General features: G+C 36.4%; 2 protein-coding genes across 4 annotated transcripts in view; one reads left to right on the top strand and one right to left on the bottom strand.

Moving 5' to 3' along the window:
• RBM39 (RNA binding motif protein 39) overlaps nucleotides 1–15,203 on the top strand; it is a 31,208-nt gene extending 16,005 nt beyond the window's left edge. The window contains exons 10-17 of one of the 2 annotated variants that reach the window (XM_090286334.1): nucleotides 1,381–1,446; nucleotides 4,458–4,662; nucleotides 5,611–5,688; nucleotides 9,294–9,326; nucleotides 12,119–12,200; nucleotides 13,429–13,534; nucleotides 13,817–13,895; nucleotides 13,988–15,203. In XM_090286334.1, the coding sequence (XP_090142460.1) occupies nucleotides 1,381–1,446; nucleotides 4,458–4,662; nucleotides 5,611–5,688; nucleotides 9,294–9,326; nucleotides 12,119–12,200; nucleotides 13,429–13,534; nucleotides 13,817–13,895; nucleotides 13,988–14,088 (750 nt within the window). In that variant the 3' untranslated portion in view covers nucleotides 14,089–15,203. Of the gene's footprint in view, nucleotides 1–1,380; nucleotides 1,447–4,457; nucleotides 4,663–5,610; nucleotides 5,689–9,275; nucleotides 9,327–12,118; nucleotides 12,201–13,428; nucleotides 13,535–13,816; nucleotides 13,896–13,987 lie in introns of both variants that reach the window. The other variant, XM_090286333.1, reaches the window with a different exon arrangement.
• A 2,011-nt stretch (nucleotides 15,204–17,214) lies between these two features.
• On the bottom strand, nucleotides 17,215–18,631 carry ROMO1 (reactive oxygen species modulator 1). 2 transcript variants are annotated; one of them, XM_090286332.1, is made up of 3 exons: nucleotides 18,564–18,631; nucleotides 18,251–18,381; nucleotides 17,215–17,402 (listed from the first exon to the last, which is right to left on the bottom strand). In XM_090286332.1, exons 2-3 carry the CDS (start codon nucleotides 18,379–18,381, stop codon nucleotides 17,294–17,296), a joined length of 240 nt encoding a protein of 79 aa, XP_090142458.1. In that variant the 5' UTR covers nucleotides 18,564–18,631; the 3' UTR covers nucleotides 17,215–17,293. The 2 variants fall into 2 exon arrangements, with proteins under 2 accessions (XP_090142458.1, XP_090142457.1); XM_090286331.1 differs by having other exon boundaries at nucleotides 18,528–18,624.

Below are 18,631 nucleotides of genomic sequence, written 5' to 3'. Positions count from 1 at the left end.
TGTTTTCTTACTGAATATTTAGGGGTATGTAGAGAAGCTTTTCCACTAAGTTAAAGAATAATTGGACTGTGTTATGTCCAGTTCTCATTTTAGAATAGACATTTATATTTATTTAGGGGGGATGGGAGGGGGAAAGAGGGAGAGAAACACAGATTGTGAGAGAAACATTGATTGGCTGCCTCTCGCACAACCCCCAACGGGGGATTTGTCCCACAACCGAGGCATGTGCCCTGATTGGAATAGAGCGGCCACCTTTCGGTTTGAGGGAGGATGCTCAACACACTGAGCCACAGTAGGGCATACAATAGACATTTTAGAATAAATTTTACTAGTAGACTGTGCTCTGGTTTCAAAGATGCATTTTGTGACCCTGAATAAAAATGGTGGTTCCTGCTGAACATTGTCCACTACTAATAATTCATTGCTCTTGGATATATTTTTTTATTGCTTGCTTTTGCTACCCCGCTAAACCCTTTTTTTAAGTAGTTTTAAGTGTCAATAATGATGAACATTAGGCTTTTGAGATTGTGAGTGCTTTATTTATTGGAAATATACACATATTAATGATGCACAGGTTACAATTGTGTGGGTTGGTCTGTTGTTATAAAATGAATACATTCCTGAAACCCAGAACATGAAGAAATATACTGGTGTGCTGTATCTTAATTTTTCATGCTTTCTGTATGTGTATGGATTGCTTTATTGGTGTATTGTGATATAATTTATAAACCATACATATCACTATTTTTTAAAGATTTTACTTATTTTAGAGAGAGGGAAAGGGAGAGAAATGTCGATAATGCAAGAAATACACCAGTCAGTTGCCTCCTACACCCTCATCTGGGGGCCTGGCCTGCAACCCAGGCATGTACCCTAGTTGACTAGGAATCAAAGCAGTGAACTTTTGGTTCTCAGGCTGGATTCAATCCACTGAGCCATACCAGCCAGAGCTACACCTCTAAAGTGAATGATTGCTTTTTATTGTATTTACAGTATTGTGTTGTTATCAGCTATATCCAGTTTATTGTGTCTTATATTGAGTATCATTTTTGGTGTTTTTAACATTGGAATGGAAACTAAGATGGTGATTTCATTTCTTAAGTTTTGATTGTATTTTGCAAAGTACTTTAGGTTTTGGTTATTTGTTTTTGCGGAAGAAGACTAAGTTTGTTTGGTTTTTTGTCTTGTTTTTTCCGGCTTTTCAGTGCATGACTTCTTGTTTGGGAAGGTTTCTAGGCTTTCAGAAGTTTTTTCGGAGGTATAGGGGTTTTGGTATATTTCTAATAATTTTTTTAGGGGGAAGAGGGAGGTTCAATTGTGTTTCAAGGAAAAAATTTTGTTCCCTCATTATTTATGTAATACTTATGTTTTTATTTTTAGATTGAAAGTATCCAGCTCATGATGGATAGTGAAACAGGTCGATCCAAAGGATATGGATTTATTACGGTAAAAAATTAACATGATTTAAACTATTTTGATTTAAGCAGCAGAGTAAAACTTAGTTATTGACAGTAGGGAAGGAGGCATGGTTAATATTTTTTGTGTTTTTAAATTATTTTACCGTTAATAGACATTTCTTTCCACTTCTTTAAGACTGTTTTTTTTAACTTAAAAAAAAAAAAAACATTTTAGAAGTGGGGAAGGGGCAAGGGGGAAACATCAGTGTGTAGTTTCCTCATGCACGCCCCCAAATGGGGACCTGGGCCACAACCCAGGCATGTGCCCTGACCAGGAATAGAACTGAGAACCTTTCAGTCCGCAGGCCAGCGCTCAATCCACTGAGCCACACTAGCCAGGGCTAACAGCCATTTCTTAGAGGCGGTATGTGTCCAGCAGATGTGAAAGTTTATTTAAACACTTTACTGTTATCCTGTATATGTTCAGCTTGCTTAGCCAACTCTTCATATAATTGAAGTCTCTTGATTTCTTTATATGACTACTTTAATTTGTGACTCATCTTCGACACAGTCTTGTCTGTTGAATGAAGGTCTCCTGGAATTTTATTTTACTTACAATCCTTTTTATATATACGCACCTTACCACAACAATGATGAGTGCCTTATATTTTTTGGCTAACCATTGCATCCCAGTCCCTGATTATGGTAGAAGGTGACAGTTGGATTAATGGTAAATGGAAGTGCGTTTTTAACTCTTCGTTTTCATCTGTTACCTAATGGTGTAGTTCAATTACATAGTAGCAGTTCTTCAAGTATATGATCTTATAACCTTGGAAGAGCCTGGAAACAGTTATTTTTACTTTAAATACAGATAAGTCCCAGTTTTAATCAAGAAATTATATCCGAATTCCCATAAAATTTACCCATGTAATACCATAGAATCTATTTCATTGGTCATAGGGATTTTATTTAATATTTGCTTGTGAAAGGAAAAAACTTACTTATGAAACTGTCAACCCACCAACATTAGTGTGGTTATTTCCCCTCAATAGAAAGTGATGTGGGATTTTTAAAAAGGGAGATTTTAAATGCAACTTCTGTTAACTGTTCACTGACTTAGTGATCTGTATTCAAAGCTAGATTATAAAAAATTATATGGTACTGTGAATGTAAACATCAGTAATAGTTTCCATCTTAATAACAAGTTATTTTAAACAATAAACATTGTGATGAAAGATTAAACTATGGAATTGGTAGGAATATGTTCTGTTTTCCTGTTAAATTTAAACCAGAAGGAGTGAAATAGAGTTTTGCTGTGATTGCATCCAGGCATTAAGAATTTTCATGATTTCTTTAACAAGAAAAGATAAACCAGAATTTTGAATTAAAAATAACATCTGGCCCTGGCTGGTGTGGCTCAGTGAATTGAGCGCCAGCCTGTGAACCAAAGGGTTGCCGGTTCAATTCCCAGTTGGGGCGGATGCCTGGGTTGCAGGCCAGGTCCCAGGTTGGGAGCGTGTGAGAGGCAGCCACACATTGACGTTTCTCTCCCTTTAAAAAAACAAACAAACAAAAACATCTAAATGAACTTTTATTTTTTTTGAATAGTTCACTTTTATGAGGGTAAATGCACTATTTAAGTCTGTCCCAACACATTGAGAAGGGTTTTTATAAAAAAAAGATTTTGTGTATGTATGTTTTTTTAAGTATTAGAGAGGGGGGACAGGAAGGGAGAAAGGGAGAGAAACACGGATGTGTGAGAGTAAGATCAATCTGTTGCTTCTCGTATGCCCCCAGTTAGGGACTTGGCTGGCAACCGAGTGAGGCATGTGCCCTGATGGGGAATCAAACCTCCGACCTTTGGGTCTGGGAGATGATGCCCAACCCACTGAGCCACACCAGTCAGGGCAAGAAGGGCTTTGAGTTAAAAATTACTTTTCACATTTTGTTAATTAAGATTCTTTATTTCCAAGGTAGTAGTTATTACTTCGTTAATATCTTTTCATTTTATTACATATGTACTTTCATTTCTTTCCAAACTATAAGAGAAAGTTTATTTACAAAGTCATCTACGTAGCTCTGGTTGGTGTGGCTCAGTGGACTGAGTGTCAGCCTGTGAATTAGAAGGTTATTGGTTTAATTCCCAGTGAGGGCACATGCCTGGGTTACGGGCCAGGTCTCTGATTGGGGGTGTGCAAGAAGCAATGGATCAGTGTATATCTTGCATATCGATATTTCTCCCACTTTCTCCCTTCTCCCTCCAAAAAAAAAAATAATAATAATAATTTTTTAAATTTTTCTAAGAAAGAAAAATATTACCTAGGTAGAAGTGAGTCTTAGCAGAAATGAGCTCAGGAACCAAGTTACAGAGGCAAAAGAAGGGACCCTAGAAGCTTAGGAGAGAGAGGGGTAAAGGTAATGAGCCTCTGGGAACAGGTGGAGGGGAGAGGTGGGTGCTTCAGAGAGGGAGAGCACCTAACTTGTGTTTTTAAAACATCACGCCAATAATATGGTTTGATCATATTGGTTGTATTATAGCTTCAAAGTTCTACTTTATCATTTATCCAGTTATTATTATTGAATAGATTAGACTTAACATGTAAGCACTTTTTTACCTTGGTTATACAGTAGTCCCTCTATCGTGGTTCACTTATTGCGGCGTCACTGTATCGCCTGATTTTTAAAAATATTTAATTATTAATCGTTGGTTTTTCACTATTGCGGGATTTTGCAGTACTGTATACACATGTTAAAGTTACGTAGGTTTAAGAGTGTAGAATATGTTTAAGAACATAAGTAGTGTTTATAAAAGTGGAAAGAAAAGGTTAAGGGAGTGGGAAAGTTTAATTAGGGACTGGGGACGGTTTATAAGTGTGGAAAGGGTTTATAAAACCTTAAAATACATAAAAATACTAAAATAAATGTAAGATTCCTACTTTGCAGATTTTCACCTATCGCGCGCGGGGGGGGGGGGGTCTAGAATGTAATACCCGTGATAAGTGAGGGAATACTGTATACGTAAACTGATCTGGAATTTTTTATCCCCCGTCTCAATTACAGTTTTCTGATTCAGAATGTGCCAAGAAGGCTTTGGAACAACTTAATGGATTTGAGCTAGCTGGAAGGCCAATGAAAGTTGGTCATGTTACTGAACGTACTGATGCTTCCAGTGCTAGCTCATTTTTGGACAGTGATGAACTGGAAAGGACTGGAATTGACTTGGGAACAACTGGTCGTCTCCAATTAATGGCAAGACTTGCAGAGGGTAAGTTTTTCTTAGTGTTTTAAAATTATTTATTAGTAGTATGAGAATGAGAAAGATAATGATGCACACTAATAAATGGAAAGTGATTTATTTTGCCATTGATGTTATCTTTGGTCAGGATATGTATGTAATTTCATAGATGAAGTTCCTTGCCTTAAAATTCTAATGGCATTGCCCTGGCTGTTATGGCTCAGTGGATTGAGCACCGGGCTGTGAACCAAAGGGTCCCTGATTTTGATTCCCAGTCAGGGCAGGTGCCTGGATTGGGGGCCAGGTTCCTGGTTAGGGTTGTGGGAGAGACAGCAGGTTGATGTATCTCTCACACATCAATGTTTCTCTCTCTTGTCCCCCCCTCTCTTCCCATCTCTCTAAAAATAAAATCTTAAAAAAAAAAAGAGTTCTTGAAAGAAAAACACCATTTGATATCACCTAATACAGGAACCTAAGGAACGAAACAAATGGGCAAAATAGAACTAGAGGCATGGAAACAAGGAACAGATTGACAGTGACCAGATGGGTGGAGTGAAGGGGGAGAAGTTGGGAAAGAAGAAGCGTCTAGTCAAGGAGCTAATGAAAGGACCCATGGACATGGACAACAGGATTGGGATTGATGGGAAGAGTGGGGCGGGGAAGGCGGAGAGCAATGGGGAGGAAAAATGGGACAACTAATAGAACAATAAAAAAATGGAAAAAATAAAATTTTTTTCAAAAGCTCTAATGGCATCTAGTCTATGGTAGTGCATTTTTGAGTACTGCTGCATATGTTACATTATTCCTTTTGCTTTCTATAAAAATGTTATCCTCACACCTCAGAATAAATTTAGTTTCAGCTCTTACACTGTATGCTGCTTGTAATTTTTTTAAGGAAAGTGACTATGGTAGTAAGCAGAAAACTGAGTTTTTCTGTTGTTAACATATTAAGGACTTTAAAGATCTATTTTTTTACAGGTACAGGTTTGCAGATCCCACCAGCAGCACAGCAAGCTCTGCAAATGAGCGGCTCTTTGGCATTTGGTGCTGTGGCAGGTAGGAATTGAATCTTTTCTAATTTGAAATCATTGTTTTTTCACCTAATTCGAAAATTTGCCAAATTTTTGCATATAAAAGGACTTACTGAGAATTCAATTCATCAAGTACTTACAGCTTATAAATTTCAAATATTCATCTAAGAGAAGTGGAGCCATAGGATACAATTGTGCACTAATCATAATAAGCTGTCAGGGTATTGCTACTGAACTCTGCATGCCAATTTTAGTTGAAATTGCTTTAAGTCATACCTTTTAAAACACATTTATTAAAGACCAAAGGTTTATATTGCATTACTAAAGTTCAGAAAACTTCCAGGGGCCTTTAAATCAAGTACAGAATCAAAACTGCCCAGAAAAGTGCTTTTCTAAATAGAACATATTTTGAGATGTCCAGTTAGGGAATGAAATTCCTGGATAGGGCAGGAAGATAGAACATTGGCAGTTTATTAAAATTATGTAACAAGGGGATTAGTTTATGAAACACATGGTTTTCCTCTTTTTTATGGCTTAATCTAATTATGTGAATATGTCTTTATAAACCTTGATATTAGCGCACACATAAAAACTAGGATGTTTAATTTTGAAATGTTGAAGTCTTGCTTTTTAAAAGTTACATATAAGAACCAATTATATTGCGGACCCTGTATGATAGGAAGTACTTACCCCAAGAAAGTGTGCCAGTTTCTATCATGGTCCTTTGATTTGATCTAGAAAGACTTACAATATGTAAAAATGTGAGATATGTACACCAGAAACTAGTATAATGATTTCAAGTGTAATTGAAAATGATTTTAAAAAAATACAAAATAGGATGATATGAATCTATACGAAAAGATTCATGTATGGTTGTTTCATGATTTCCTTTTAAATTGAAAGCTCATTAATAGCATCATTTCTACTTTTATATTCATTATTTAGAGAGGAACTTTTAACTTTTCCTTTTAATGGATATTCAAAAGTGTATGAGAACCATTAAAAAACCTTCCTTTAGCTTTTCTGTGCTTTTTGTCAAATTGAATGATTAATTTTGAAATCTAACAAAAACATGCCAGGTGTATGAGAAGAAAAATCACAACCATTACTATATTTATTTATTTTGACTTTTTAAATAAATGTTAGGTATTCAGTTTTTTTACAGTGAACAAGTAATCATAGGTGTCATTTGCTGTAATTGAAGATATTAAAGGAAATCCATCACTTGAGTAATAATCCCTAGTCTGTGATTTGAAAAGTATTTAATATGAAAACTATTCTTTTATTGCTTCCCATTGTTTAGGTCATTCTTTGAATAATTTAGAAAATGTTTACCATATTCTAGGTAATTCACTAAAGGCTAGTGAAGATTTGTTCCCTGCCTTCAAGGATTTGATACAGTGACATATGATTGATTTCTTAAGCAATCTTAGGTTATATTCTGGATGGTGTGTCAAATAAGTTAATTTGGTCTTCTTTATAAACAAGAACTTCACCTAATTGATTTTCATTTTTAGACATTGTTAAATACCCTTAGTTATTAATTCTGCTATTGTGTATGATATATGACTACATCTCCCAAGCCACACTCCCTGTGTAGTTAATATTAAGGCTGGCTGATTGTGATCAACTAAAATTCTAGACACCCACATGGGTTGCTGGAAGTAGCCATTTAGATAGATAGTTATGTATTTGTTATATTCCCCCTTTTAAGTGTTCGTTAGCATGATTTAAAGTTTGATTCTGTATTGCTACTGAGTTAATCAGTACTCAATTTATAGGTAAATATATATCTGGTTTTTCTCCAGTCATTATTAAAACCATACAACATTCCTTGTTGAAATTAAATAAATTGCTGAGTGTTAATGTTTGGAGACCTGGACCCTGTGAGCCCTTTAAAGATGTTTGAAACCAAGGTTGGGTCAACACTGTATCAGCATGCTTTTTTTCCCCTTTAAATTGATTTTAGAGGGAGGAAGAGGGGGTGAGGGGAGAGAGACATTGATTTATTGTTCCACTCTCTTGTGCATTCCATCGGTTGATTCTTGTATGTGTGTTGGGACAGTGCCTGGTCCAGCTTGAGTACCTGGCTGGGGGTTATATCCACATGCTATTCTTCTGGAAGTTTTAATAGATCCTTTCTCATATATAGGGTCCTTCAACTTACTTTGAAACCCATGTTTTATTTTCTAACTTGTCACTAATCTGAAAAATCATTGGAAATTTTTTTCTGAAAAGAAAACATGATTTTAAATGTTCATATCTTCTTACTTGTTTCTAAGTCTCAGTATTCTTGGTCAGACTTAAAAACACTTTAAAACAAGTTCTTGGCATCCTCCAAATTATTCTTGGTGACATTAATATCTCTCTGGCCGTAATCTTGGGATCAGAAGGGCATATAAAAAGTCACCTTTATTTTTGAAATTTTGATAGGAGTTTATATACATTTAAAATAGCATGGATTTCTGATATCTATACATTTTTTCCCATTTTAGGAAAAAAAAAGACAAATTGTGTTATATTTTAAAGTTTATTGACAGTGTTCCTATGGTCATATCTTCAAGTTCCTTCAGTATACACCAGTTACATTTCTTCAACTTCTTGAGATGCCAATTTTGAGCACCTAGGACCCAGGTATACTTATTTCCCAATAATATAACTTGGGCTGCAGGTCCGTTTTCAATTTTGCCCATGTTTTATTTTCATTTTTATGTACTCAGCAAGAAATCCAAATGGTATAAAGTGTTGCAGTTGAATCACATGTTAACAAAAATTGGGTACCGAATATAAACAATTTCTATATTGTTCATTTCAGTAACTTGAACTTCCAGAGAGCTTTCAGCACTGGCATTTTCTTTACTATTTAGACTTGCTGCTGTTTTCGCATCCCATCAGTTTTCTCTTAATCTGCTTTTTTAAATGTAGAAGTGTCAATGATTATATGAGAAATATATTGGTAAAAATCCCCATTCTCTTTTAGTACTGACTATATTTCGTAGATTATGGTAAACCCATTAGATTTCATTCTTGCCCTCATTCAGTTTCCAGACTAGGCCATGAAACCAGACCCAAATAAAATTCCCCTTCTGGGCTAGACTTTTTAAGCTTTAAAGCACTTTTAAAAAGTAATATATACAATTATAATGGTATTTCCTACTAATTGTCTTCTTACTGCTGAATTGATAGACTAGTGAAAGTGTTTACAGATATAAATTTTAAATATTAATTTCCACTTATAGAACAATAAATAGTTGAATATCCCAAGTACTTGGAATTGAATTCTCAAGATCAGGGTTTTCATGTATTTTCTGACCGGTGTGCTTCCCTTTCCCCATTTCCCATTATCCCCATGTGCAGAGTAGTGTAGCCTTTGAGATGTGGAAGATTACTTACTAGGAATAGGAGTAGAGAGGCATAAGTAAGTTTCCTAGGATAGGAGGAAAGAAGGCCCCAAAGCCTTGCCAATGAGGAATGGGGAAGGAGGTTTGGCTGCCAGGTTTTACTATAAGTTCATTTTAATAAACCCTGCTACAGTAGTCCTCTTTTATTAATGCTTTCCTGACATTTACCCTGTTAGTTGAGGCTCTTCATTGTTCCTGCACTGAGCTGTAGAATTCTCTTTTGTTATAGATTTGCAAACAAGACTTTCCCAACAGACTGAAGGTGAGTTGAGTTTTTTATTTGTCTTTGAAATAAATGTAAATGTAGCAAGACATAGTTGTTTATATTTATTATATCATATTTATTATTGTACTCTGTATTTTGGACCCAAATTGGCAGAGTGACATAGTGGTGTATATACACATTAAGCTTAACTGCTAAGTATGTTTCAGAGGCCTTTTCCAAATGATTACAATTGCATGGATAAAAAAATGAAAATGCTGTTTTTGGCTTTAGCTTGCTTAGAATTACTTTCAGCCTTTTGTGCTTATTTTTGTGTAGTGACTGTTAGTTTACTTAGAAGTCAGAAAATTAAATTTGCTATTAAAGATAGATCTTTGAGAACATAGTCTGTGAACTTAATAGAAGATGGAGAAAGTAGCTCTAACTCCAGTGATTGTATATGCAATACCAAGCAATGAGAAAATGACCCAGAACAAATTACATGCAGACTTTAGAGATTGTAATGATTTATAAAGTAGGCTAATTTTCATTGTTTTTAAATACCACGTAAATATCTGCCATTTGATAGAGCCATTTGCTGTTGAGCAAATTGAGTATCCATCTATTATAGGGTATACTTAAAGTTATTTAGGGAAATTATTCTCAATAAGAAAGGTCTATCATGTTCCTTAATAGTCAGAAATTAAGTGTATAAACTTTCCAGCAAAAGGGACAGTTTTACTCAATCCTTTTTTTCCTAACAGATTTATAAAAGTTTTACTAGTGTGTTTTCCTATTAGTATTTCTCTGCTGAATTTATTGTGTTCGCCATTCATCTTAAGTTGAGCTGCAATACTTCTATCATACATTATTCTAGATATTTTTTAGTATTTGCAGTATATTACAGTTAGTTTGAGAAAGTGGAAAAATTAAGTTCTCAGTTATCTTGTAATGACCTGTCTTTTTTCCAAGCATATTTCCATTTGTTTATGAGAAGGTACACAGCGGGCTTTATTTCTTGTAATATAAGCACAGTTGCGTCCTTAATTTTTCCCAATGGAATTTGATGTCTGTTAGTAACTTTAGCATTTGTATTTTAATATAAAGCTTTATAAAGAAAATTGCTTATTTTTGGAGTAAAAAAGTGAGCAAAAAGCACTTGTAATTTCATCAATTTTTTAAATAATGAATTTCATGCACAGCTATAATTTTTATTCAGTGGAATATTTCTGATACTTCCTCTGGTAAACGTTTATCATAATTTCTAATGCACTATTTTATCCTTAGCTTTGTTTGTTATGTATTGGAATGAAATTTGGTCAAATGTTATGGTTACGGTGAGTTGTATAACAGCTACTGGTAATGTTCTATAAGTCACATAAAAACAGTGGTGCAGCTGTATTGGAGAATCTCTTACTTCAAACTTAAAACCAATACAGGTTTTAAATGTTGAGCCTAAATATTAGTGTCCAGTAGTGGGTTGTTTTTTTGTTTTTTTGTGTTTTTTTTTAATATAGTGAATATTATGGTCCATTTTTTTTTTTTGTATTTCTTGTGCTAAAACACTTAAATCCTAGGACACTAAAATCCTAGGATATTAAATCTTAAGTGCTTGAGTGGTTTTATGTGTCTTTCTTTTAAAACAATCTTTTATAATGTGTATGTATTTTTTTCGTTCTTCCCACTTTTTAATTTTTTATTGTTGATACTATTATTAACGTCCCTCATTTTCCCCCAATGTTCATATATTTTTTAAAATGTAACTATATTACATGGGCAGAAACCTAAGAAATACAAAAGGTATATAGATTTATTTGGCATGTTACTAATTTATTGATTTTTCAGAGAGGGGTGGGGAGTAAGGGGAGAAGAGAAAGGAGAGAAAACATTGCCCTGACTGGTGTGGCTCAGTATGTTGGGCATCATTCTGCAAACAGAAAGGTCTACAGTTCAGTTCTTGGTCAGGGCACATCCATGGGTTGTGGGGCCAGGTTGGGGGTGTTTGAGAGGTAACCAATTGATGTTTCTTGCCCTATTTCTCCTTCCTTTCACGTGTCTCTAGAAATAAATAAGATCTTTTTTAACAAAAAAAAGAATAAGAAAACATCGATTTGTTGTTTCACTTATTTATGCATTCATTGGTTGTTTCTTGTATGTGCCCTGACCAGAGATCGAATTAGCAACCTTGGCTTATCAGGACACCGTTCTTAATGAACTGAGCTACTGGCCAGGGCCTTATTTGACATTTAAATATGTATATATATTATTTTTATTTATTTTTGGAGAAAGGGCAAGGGAGGGAGAACGAGAGGGAGAGAAACATCAGTGTGTGGTTGCCTCTCCCAAGCCCCCAAATGAGGATCCGGCCTACAATGCAGGCAGGTGCCCTGACTGGGAATTGAACCTGTAACCTTTTGGTTTTCAGGCCAGCAGCACTCAATCCACTGAGCCACACCAGCCACAGGGCTATTTGACATTTTAAGATTGTATTTTTATTATTTCCTGCTTCTCAGGTTATAAACTCCAATAGTCCTACAAAGTCAGTGTTCAGTTTTATCCTTTGTCTTTCTGGATTGATTTGTATTGATATTTGTATAATTGAATTTTGATTACACATAAACTTTAAATATTTTTTTGTAAAAATAAAATTCCCAACTTTATCAAGATCAGCCACTTCACAATGTTGCCTCTAAAATGGGGTACTCTTACATACTTTAATGTTATTATTAAGGGAAATTAGTGAAGTGGCTAGTTTGACTATATCCTAGTTTCATACTTTGGGTTTAGTGGGTTTTTGGTTTTATTCTGACACATTTTCCATGAAACTAATTTTCCTTTTTTTTTATTTATAGCTTCAGCTTTGGCTGCAGCTGCCTCTGTTCAACCTCTTGCAACACAGTGTTTTCAGCTCTCTAACATGTTTAACCCTCAAACGTAAGTAATATATACTTCGGTCAAATTCAAAAGGGTACACTGTAAAACCTTTAATATTTAACTTTTCTGAATTAACACTTAGCATGTTTTTGTATACTGTATAGTTCATACAGTGTGTAACAATTTTGATCCTTTTAGCAGTTTTTATGCACATTGCTTGTTTTTTTCTTTTTAAAAAAGTTTAAAAATTATTTACTTTTAGAGAGAGGGCAGTGGAGGGAGAGAAACATAGATGTGTTGAGATACATTGGCTGATCATTTGCCTCTCGCATACCCCCATTTGGGGACCTGGCTCTGGCCCACAATCCAGGCATGTGTCCTGACTTGGGAATCAAACCAGTGACCTTTCAGTGCGCTCGCTGGCCAGTGGCTAAACCACTGAGCCACAGCAGCCACGGCCATTGCTGATTATTTTCTTTGGGTTTGTTTATAAGATTGGAATTTAATAGAAAGCTATACAGATTTTATATTTTCCATTTATATCTAAGTGGTTTTCTATGAAGTTTGTATCAGTATTTTGATCACCAATTTATCTTCAGATTTTCTTTTTATTAGTGCTTGCTGTAAATTTAGGAATATTTGTTTTCTACTTCCTACCCAGTGATTTAGAATGCCACCTCTTAATCATTCCACATCTTGTAATATTTTTAAGTCATGTTAATAATAAAAATGTAGGTTGTTTTTTTGTTTAGTTAATTTGATAAGTCAGCCATTATATTTGAGGAAACATTTCATATAATAACTATAACAGCTGTTTGCGTTTGTATTAGATAGATTACCATAGAAAGAGCCTTGGAGGCTATTAGCTTTGTCTATGAAATGGAGATAAACTGTTGGTATAAGTATCATTGGAAAAATGTCAGTAAATTAAAGGATAGTGTTAAAAATGTATAAGCTTGGTTAGAAACAATGTGTATATCATTTTGATTTCCTTCAGGGCCCTATACTTGCTAACAACGGCTTTTTAAAGTTTTATTTATTTTTAGAGATGGACAGGTGGGAGGGAGAGAAATGTCAATTAGTTGCCTCTCATAGTCACCCAGGCTGGGAATTGAACTGGCGACCTTTTGCTTTGCAGGATGATGCCCATCCAACTGAGCCACACCAGTTAGGGCACTAATGATATTTTTTAAAATTAAAAAATGCATATTTTAAAACTTTTATGCAGATGAAAATAACGTTTTGTGAGTTTGGACAGTGTCTAATAAAGCTTAATACTTTCTTACAGAGAAGAAGAAGTTGGATGGGATACAGAGATTAAGGATGATGTGATTGAAGAATGTAATAAACATGGAGGAGTTATTCATATTTATGTTGACAAAAATTCAGCTCAGGTATTTTGATATTTTTAATAAGCAAAAGTATGTTGTTGCTTTGTCTTAAGCTTCACAGACACTTGGGTCATATTATGATCATTGTATATTCTTCAGCTTTCAAATCATAGAAAAAAGTACAGGGGTGAGTCTTTGGGAGGACAAAAACATTTTTCAGTGAAGTTCTAGATCAACAATTATGTTATTATACAGCACTGAGTTTTCTGCAGGCAACTCGAAGAAACCTATTCAGATTCTCACTATTGATGGCAGTGCCCTTAACCTTTTTTTGTTGTATTTTAGGGCAATGTGTATGTGAAGTGCCCATCAATTGCTGCAGCCATTGCTGCTGTGAATGCATTGCATGGCAGGTGGTTTGCTGGTGAGTTTGATCTTTTTTTCTGAGTGATTATTAAGGCTCTAATTAATTGAAGTGAAGATGTTAAACTACCCTTTTTTTTTTCCCCCCAACAGGTAAAATGATAACAGCAGCATATGTACCTCTTCCAACTTATCACAACCTCTTTCCTGATTCTATGACAGCAACACAACTACTGGTTCCAAGTAGACGATGAAGGAAGATATATAGTCCCTTATGTACATAGCTCTTTTTCTTGAGAATTCATCTTGAGTTATCTTTTATTTAGATAAAAATAAAGAGGCAAGGGTCTACTGTCATTTGTATACAATTCCTGTTACCTTGACAAAATAAAAATGTTAACAGGAATTCAGTGTGCTCATTCTCCCTAACTAGCAAATCCCACTGTATACAAAGCTGTTGTTCTCTTGTTCTGCCTTTTAAATGTACATGTAGACAATTACATTAAAGATCCATAGGAATAGCTTTAGGGGAACAAATGTGCTTAATGTAAAAAGGCAGACAGGGATATGATGTTTTTAATGTTTCATTTCAGAAGCCTAACTTTTTACACAGCAGTTACATTTCACATTTTCACTAATGTTGATAACTGGCTAATGGTTTAGCAGAGGTTTCTGAAATACACATTTAGTGTATGGAAATTCAAGACAGCTAAAGGGCTGTTTTAACATCTCATCTTGCATTCTGATAAATTGGCAAAAAAAGGTTTCAGAATTGCATTTTTGAATGGTCTCTTTTCAATTAATGTTCTGTAAACGTTTCTTTGTAAATATGTGTTCTGGTGTGTCTAAGGTTCCAAACAAAATGATCCCTGCATTTCCTCAACATGTTTAGTGACAGTCTGGTAAGCAAAGCAGTCTGAGCAAGAAATAGGAAATGCAGAAATAGGTTTTGTCTGGTTGCATATAATCTTTGCTCTTTTTAAGCTCTGTGAGCTCTGAAATATATTTTTGGGTTACTTCAGTGTGTTTGACAAGACAGCTTGATATTTCTATCAAACAAATGACTTTCATATTGCAACAATCTTTGTAAGAACCACTCAAATAAAATTCTCTTTAAAAGGCCACAAGAAATCTTCATTTTTGAAATGTTTTAAAGTCATAGAAACATGAATATATAGTTGCTTTATTTGACTTTTTGTAGTTATTTGATATCTGCCTTTCAGGAAAACTTAGCAGAGTCTGGATCAAGTCAAGCTCTTAAGTTGTGTCTGTACATTCCTGTATATCACTGTGTCTTGGCACTTTGCTTATTTAGGGTAATGTATCATAACGGATTTACCAAAAAGAAACCCAAACAGTCATCAAGGTCTGAAGTGTCCTGTGTTTTTTGAGCATCTTTGTGAAAATATGCTTCACTATTTAAAAGTAAATACTGAACAAAAAATGGTGTAAGTTCAAAGTGATTTCCCAAATAGATTTAATCGCATTTGTTATGTTATAGGATTTTGAACTTCAACTTTACTTGGATAGTCAGCCTTTACCATTTACTATTGAACTCTCCTTTAAGCTTTGTCTAAGCTGAACCTATGAGTGGGCAGTGTTGCTCATAATGGAATGGTTACCTGCAAATACTGATTTCCTCACTGCATCTGTTTCTACAGAATTGATCTAGCATTGAGGCACAAGTTTCAGATTCAGATAACAAGATGTTTAATTAAAGTTTGAATATGGCAGCATCACAGTTTTCTATCAACTTTATGAGTAATTCAAAATAGTTTTAAGATCTTATTTACTTTCTGAGACGGGGAAGGGAGGGGGAGAAACAGCAATTGGTTACCTCACGTCCCCAACTGGGGACCTGGTCAGCAACCCAGGCATGTGTCCTGACTGGGAATCGAACCCAGGTCAGCCCACAATTGACTGAGCCACACCAGTCAGGGCTGAAATTGCTTTCTTTTTAATTGCTTAAGCTACTTAACCTACTTAACCTAAAGAAAAGTTTCAAGATTAAAATTAACCTTATTTTTCAAGGCTGGGCAGCAGCTGACTTAGTTCGTTTTTTTTTTTAACTTTCTAAATTACCCATAAATCCTTTATTTTTGAATCAGTTCCTGGTTGTGTCAAGTTGTCATTCCTTTCCAGGAAACTGCCAGTAAAGATGACCATAGGTATTTTAAAAAGTCTACTTGAGCATACATTGAGTTTAGAGTAAGGGAGAGACAGAAACATCAGTTGGTTGCCTCCCACTCCACTCACCCCTGACTGGGGATCAAAGTGGCAACCTTTTGGTGTACTGGGGGACAATGCTCCAATTAACTGAGCCACCTGGCCAGGGTGCCATAGGTATTTATAGGGCAACAAAATTTAGCTCACTACTACCGAATAAAATTGAATTATGTTCAAAGCAAATGTGGTATAAAAGTGTACCAACTCTAGTAGTATGATCCATAGTTGAAATTGCCATTCTGAGTGCGATCTTTCTGGTAATTCATGAGAGAGTATCCTACTCTGGAATATCTACATGCTGTTTCTCTTCTGGTAGTGTCCCTGATTTTGGCTGCATCTGACTGTCCTGTCCCCCAAATAGTTAAATAGTTTCTTTTATATTACTACCATTTTCTTAGATTTTAGGTACCTTAGTGAGCAATGCAGCTTACAGCAAAATCTGTGAAAGCCTCTGTGTGGCCTGAGTAGGTGAGGGGCATTTGACTCATTAGGAACCTACCTATCAAGCCAATTAGTAGAAATTTGTGGAAGGATGGGAACCAGTTACACAAAATAACCCGGCATTGCCCTGATGTGTTATGAACTAAGTTGGGTGTCCCCTGCGAAGCATAAGGTAACAGGTTTGATTTCTGGTAAGGGCACATGGATGGGGTGGGGGTTGGTCCTAAGTTGGGGTGCCTGTAAGAGGCCAGGCAATTAATTGATGTTTTCTTCTCTCGCTTACCCTGTCTCTAAAAATAAAATTAAAAAAATCTGGGACTGATTTAGTTGAGAAGCTACAAAAGTGTCTAATGGTTTGATTTGTTTTACTGTGGATAATTTGTTCTTTTTCTGATCAAGCCAGCAGCTCTCTGGGCAATTTTTGGATGAACATATTAAAAATAACCCACTTTTGAATTGTGACATTGAGGAGCTGAAATCTTGTAGCTTCAGTTTTTCACCTTTAAAATGGTGATAATATCATTTATCAACATTAAAAGGGTGAATAATAAGGGTTCACTAGAATCTGAAAGGTTCCAGGCCTGGAAAAATATTTCTAACTGGATTTAACAGATACATTTCTAGTGAAAAAGGGAAAACCTACTCAGCCTACCTCACAAGTAACCAAGCTGTGTAACAGGCTGAGAGAAGAAGAAACACCTCCAACACACCAAGACTACTCAAAGTCTTTTTATTATAGTACATGGGCTGGGACTGATGGGATGGGGTGGAAGTGGGCAACCATTGCCTTGATTAGCATCGGATGCCCATCCCGATAGCCATGAATGTGCCAAAGGTGCCGCCACTCTGCATCATGGTTTTCCCGATGCCGCCCATCAGCTCCCGACCCCGCATTCCAATCCTGAGAGAGGAAACCAAGATGGGGCCAATGGGAACAAAAATACCGTACAGGGTTAACTGCCCTTTTCCAACGTGTGCTTCTAATGATGAATCCAGCTTTCCAAAACAGGACATTATCCCCTCCCACCTGGGATCTTTCAGAGACTGCCTTTAGTTTCTGGAAGGCAGCAAAGGCAATGTAAAGTACACAGGAACCATTTTTCTGTGGTTTTACCTCGAGTATGTATGATTCCCGGTGTTCTCTAGTGTTTAAAGTGCTCGTGGACCCATTTTACAGGCTGTGCCATGTATAAAACAGGAGTCATAACAATTGTGATATGACAGTAAGTGCTCAGTAAATGGTAATTTACAATCTGGAAAAATGGGAATAATAGTTTGTGACATTTAGGATGTAGGGTTTATCTGCTTCATTTCTACCATCCTGTTCACAAGCACAGTAAAGCTGCTCAACTATTATCTTTCACGACTCGCAAATGGAAATAGCAGCGACAGTAAAAACCATTTACTGAGCACTTAATGTGTGCCAGTAAATGGTGGTGTGCTAAGTGTGCCCTGATTTGGTCCTTGCAACTCTACGAAGTAGGTGTTACCTCATTGTACACTTGAGGAAACGCAGGCTCAACTTGCCTAAGGTTACAGAACGAGTAAGCTCCAGAGAGGAGGTTGAGTCAAGAGATCATAGTCTCAAGTACCGGAGATTCCAACCTGCCCTTCCAGACGGAAGGTGGTTAGGAAATGTCTCGCTCAGAGGACAGCGAGGAGATTGGAACGAGTTAAGACTTCAGGCATCAGGAATTGGGCGGAAAGGTCCGGTAGTCCCGCCCAGAGGTCACGACACGCGCCCCTCACCTGAGACAGGAAAAGGTGCCGAAGAGCGCCCCGGCCGCCATGCCTACTGCGCAGCCCATCACAAAGCCCATCTTCACGCGGTCGAAGCAACTTGGTTGGGACTGTCCATAGGGACCCACGGCCACCGGCATCTGCGGGATTCGAAGATCAGGGAAAGGCAGGCCTGGCCGTCAACCCGAGAGTCGGGCCGGGGCCAGAGGAAAGTGGGTGGGGAGCGTGCATAAGGGTTCGATGAAGTTAGGGAAGGAAAAATCAACGAGTAATCTGACTCCATCACCTTTTAAGCGTTCGGATCCCCGAGCGCCCACCTCACCTCGCTCGCGGCCGCGGTAGCTCAGCTCTACGTCTATCACGGAACGCGAGGCGGAGCGCGCTCGTGGC

The sequence above is a fragment of the Furipterus horrens genome, unplaced genomic scaffold (genome assembly GCF_987537825.1).
Source record: "Furipterus horrens unplaced genomic scaffold, mFurHor1.1.pri manual_scaffold_8, whole genome shotgun sequence".
NCBI lineage: Eukaryota > Metazoa > Chordata > Mammalia > Chiroptera > Furipteridae > Furipterus > Furipterus horrens.
Note: the sequence above shows the minus strand (reverse complement) of the source record. Positions and strands in the feature narration are given on the sequence as shown.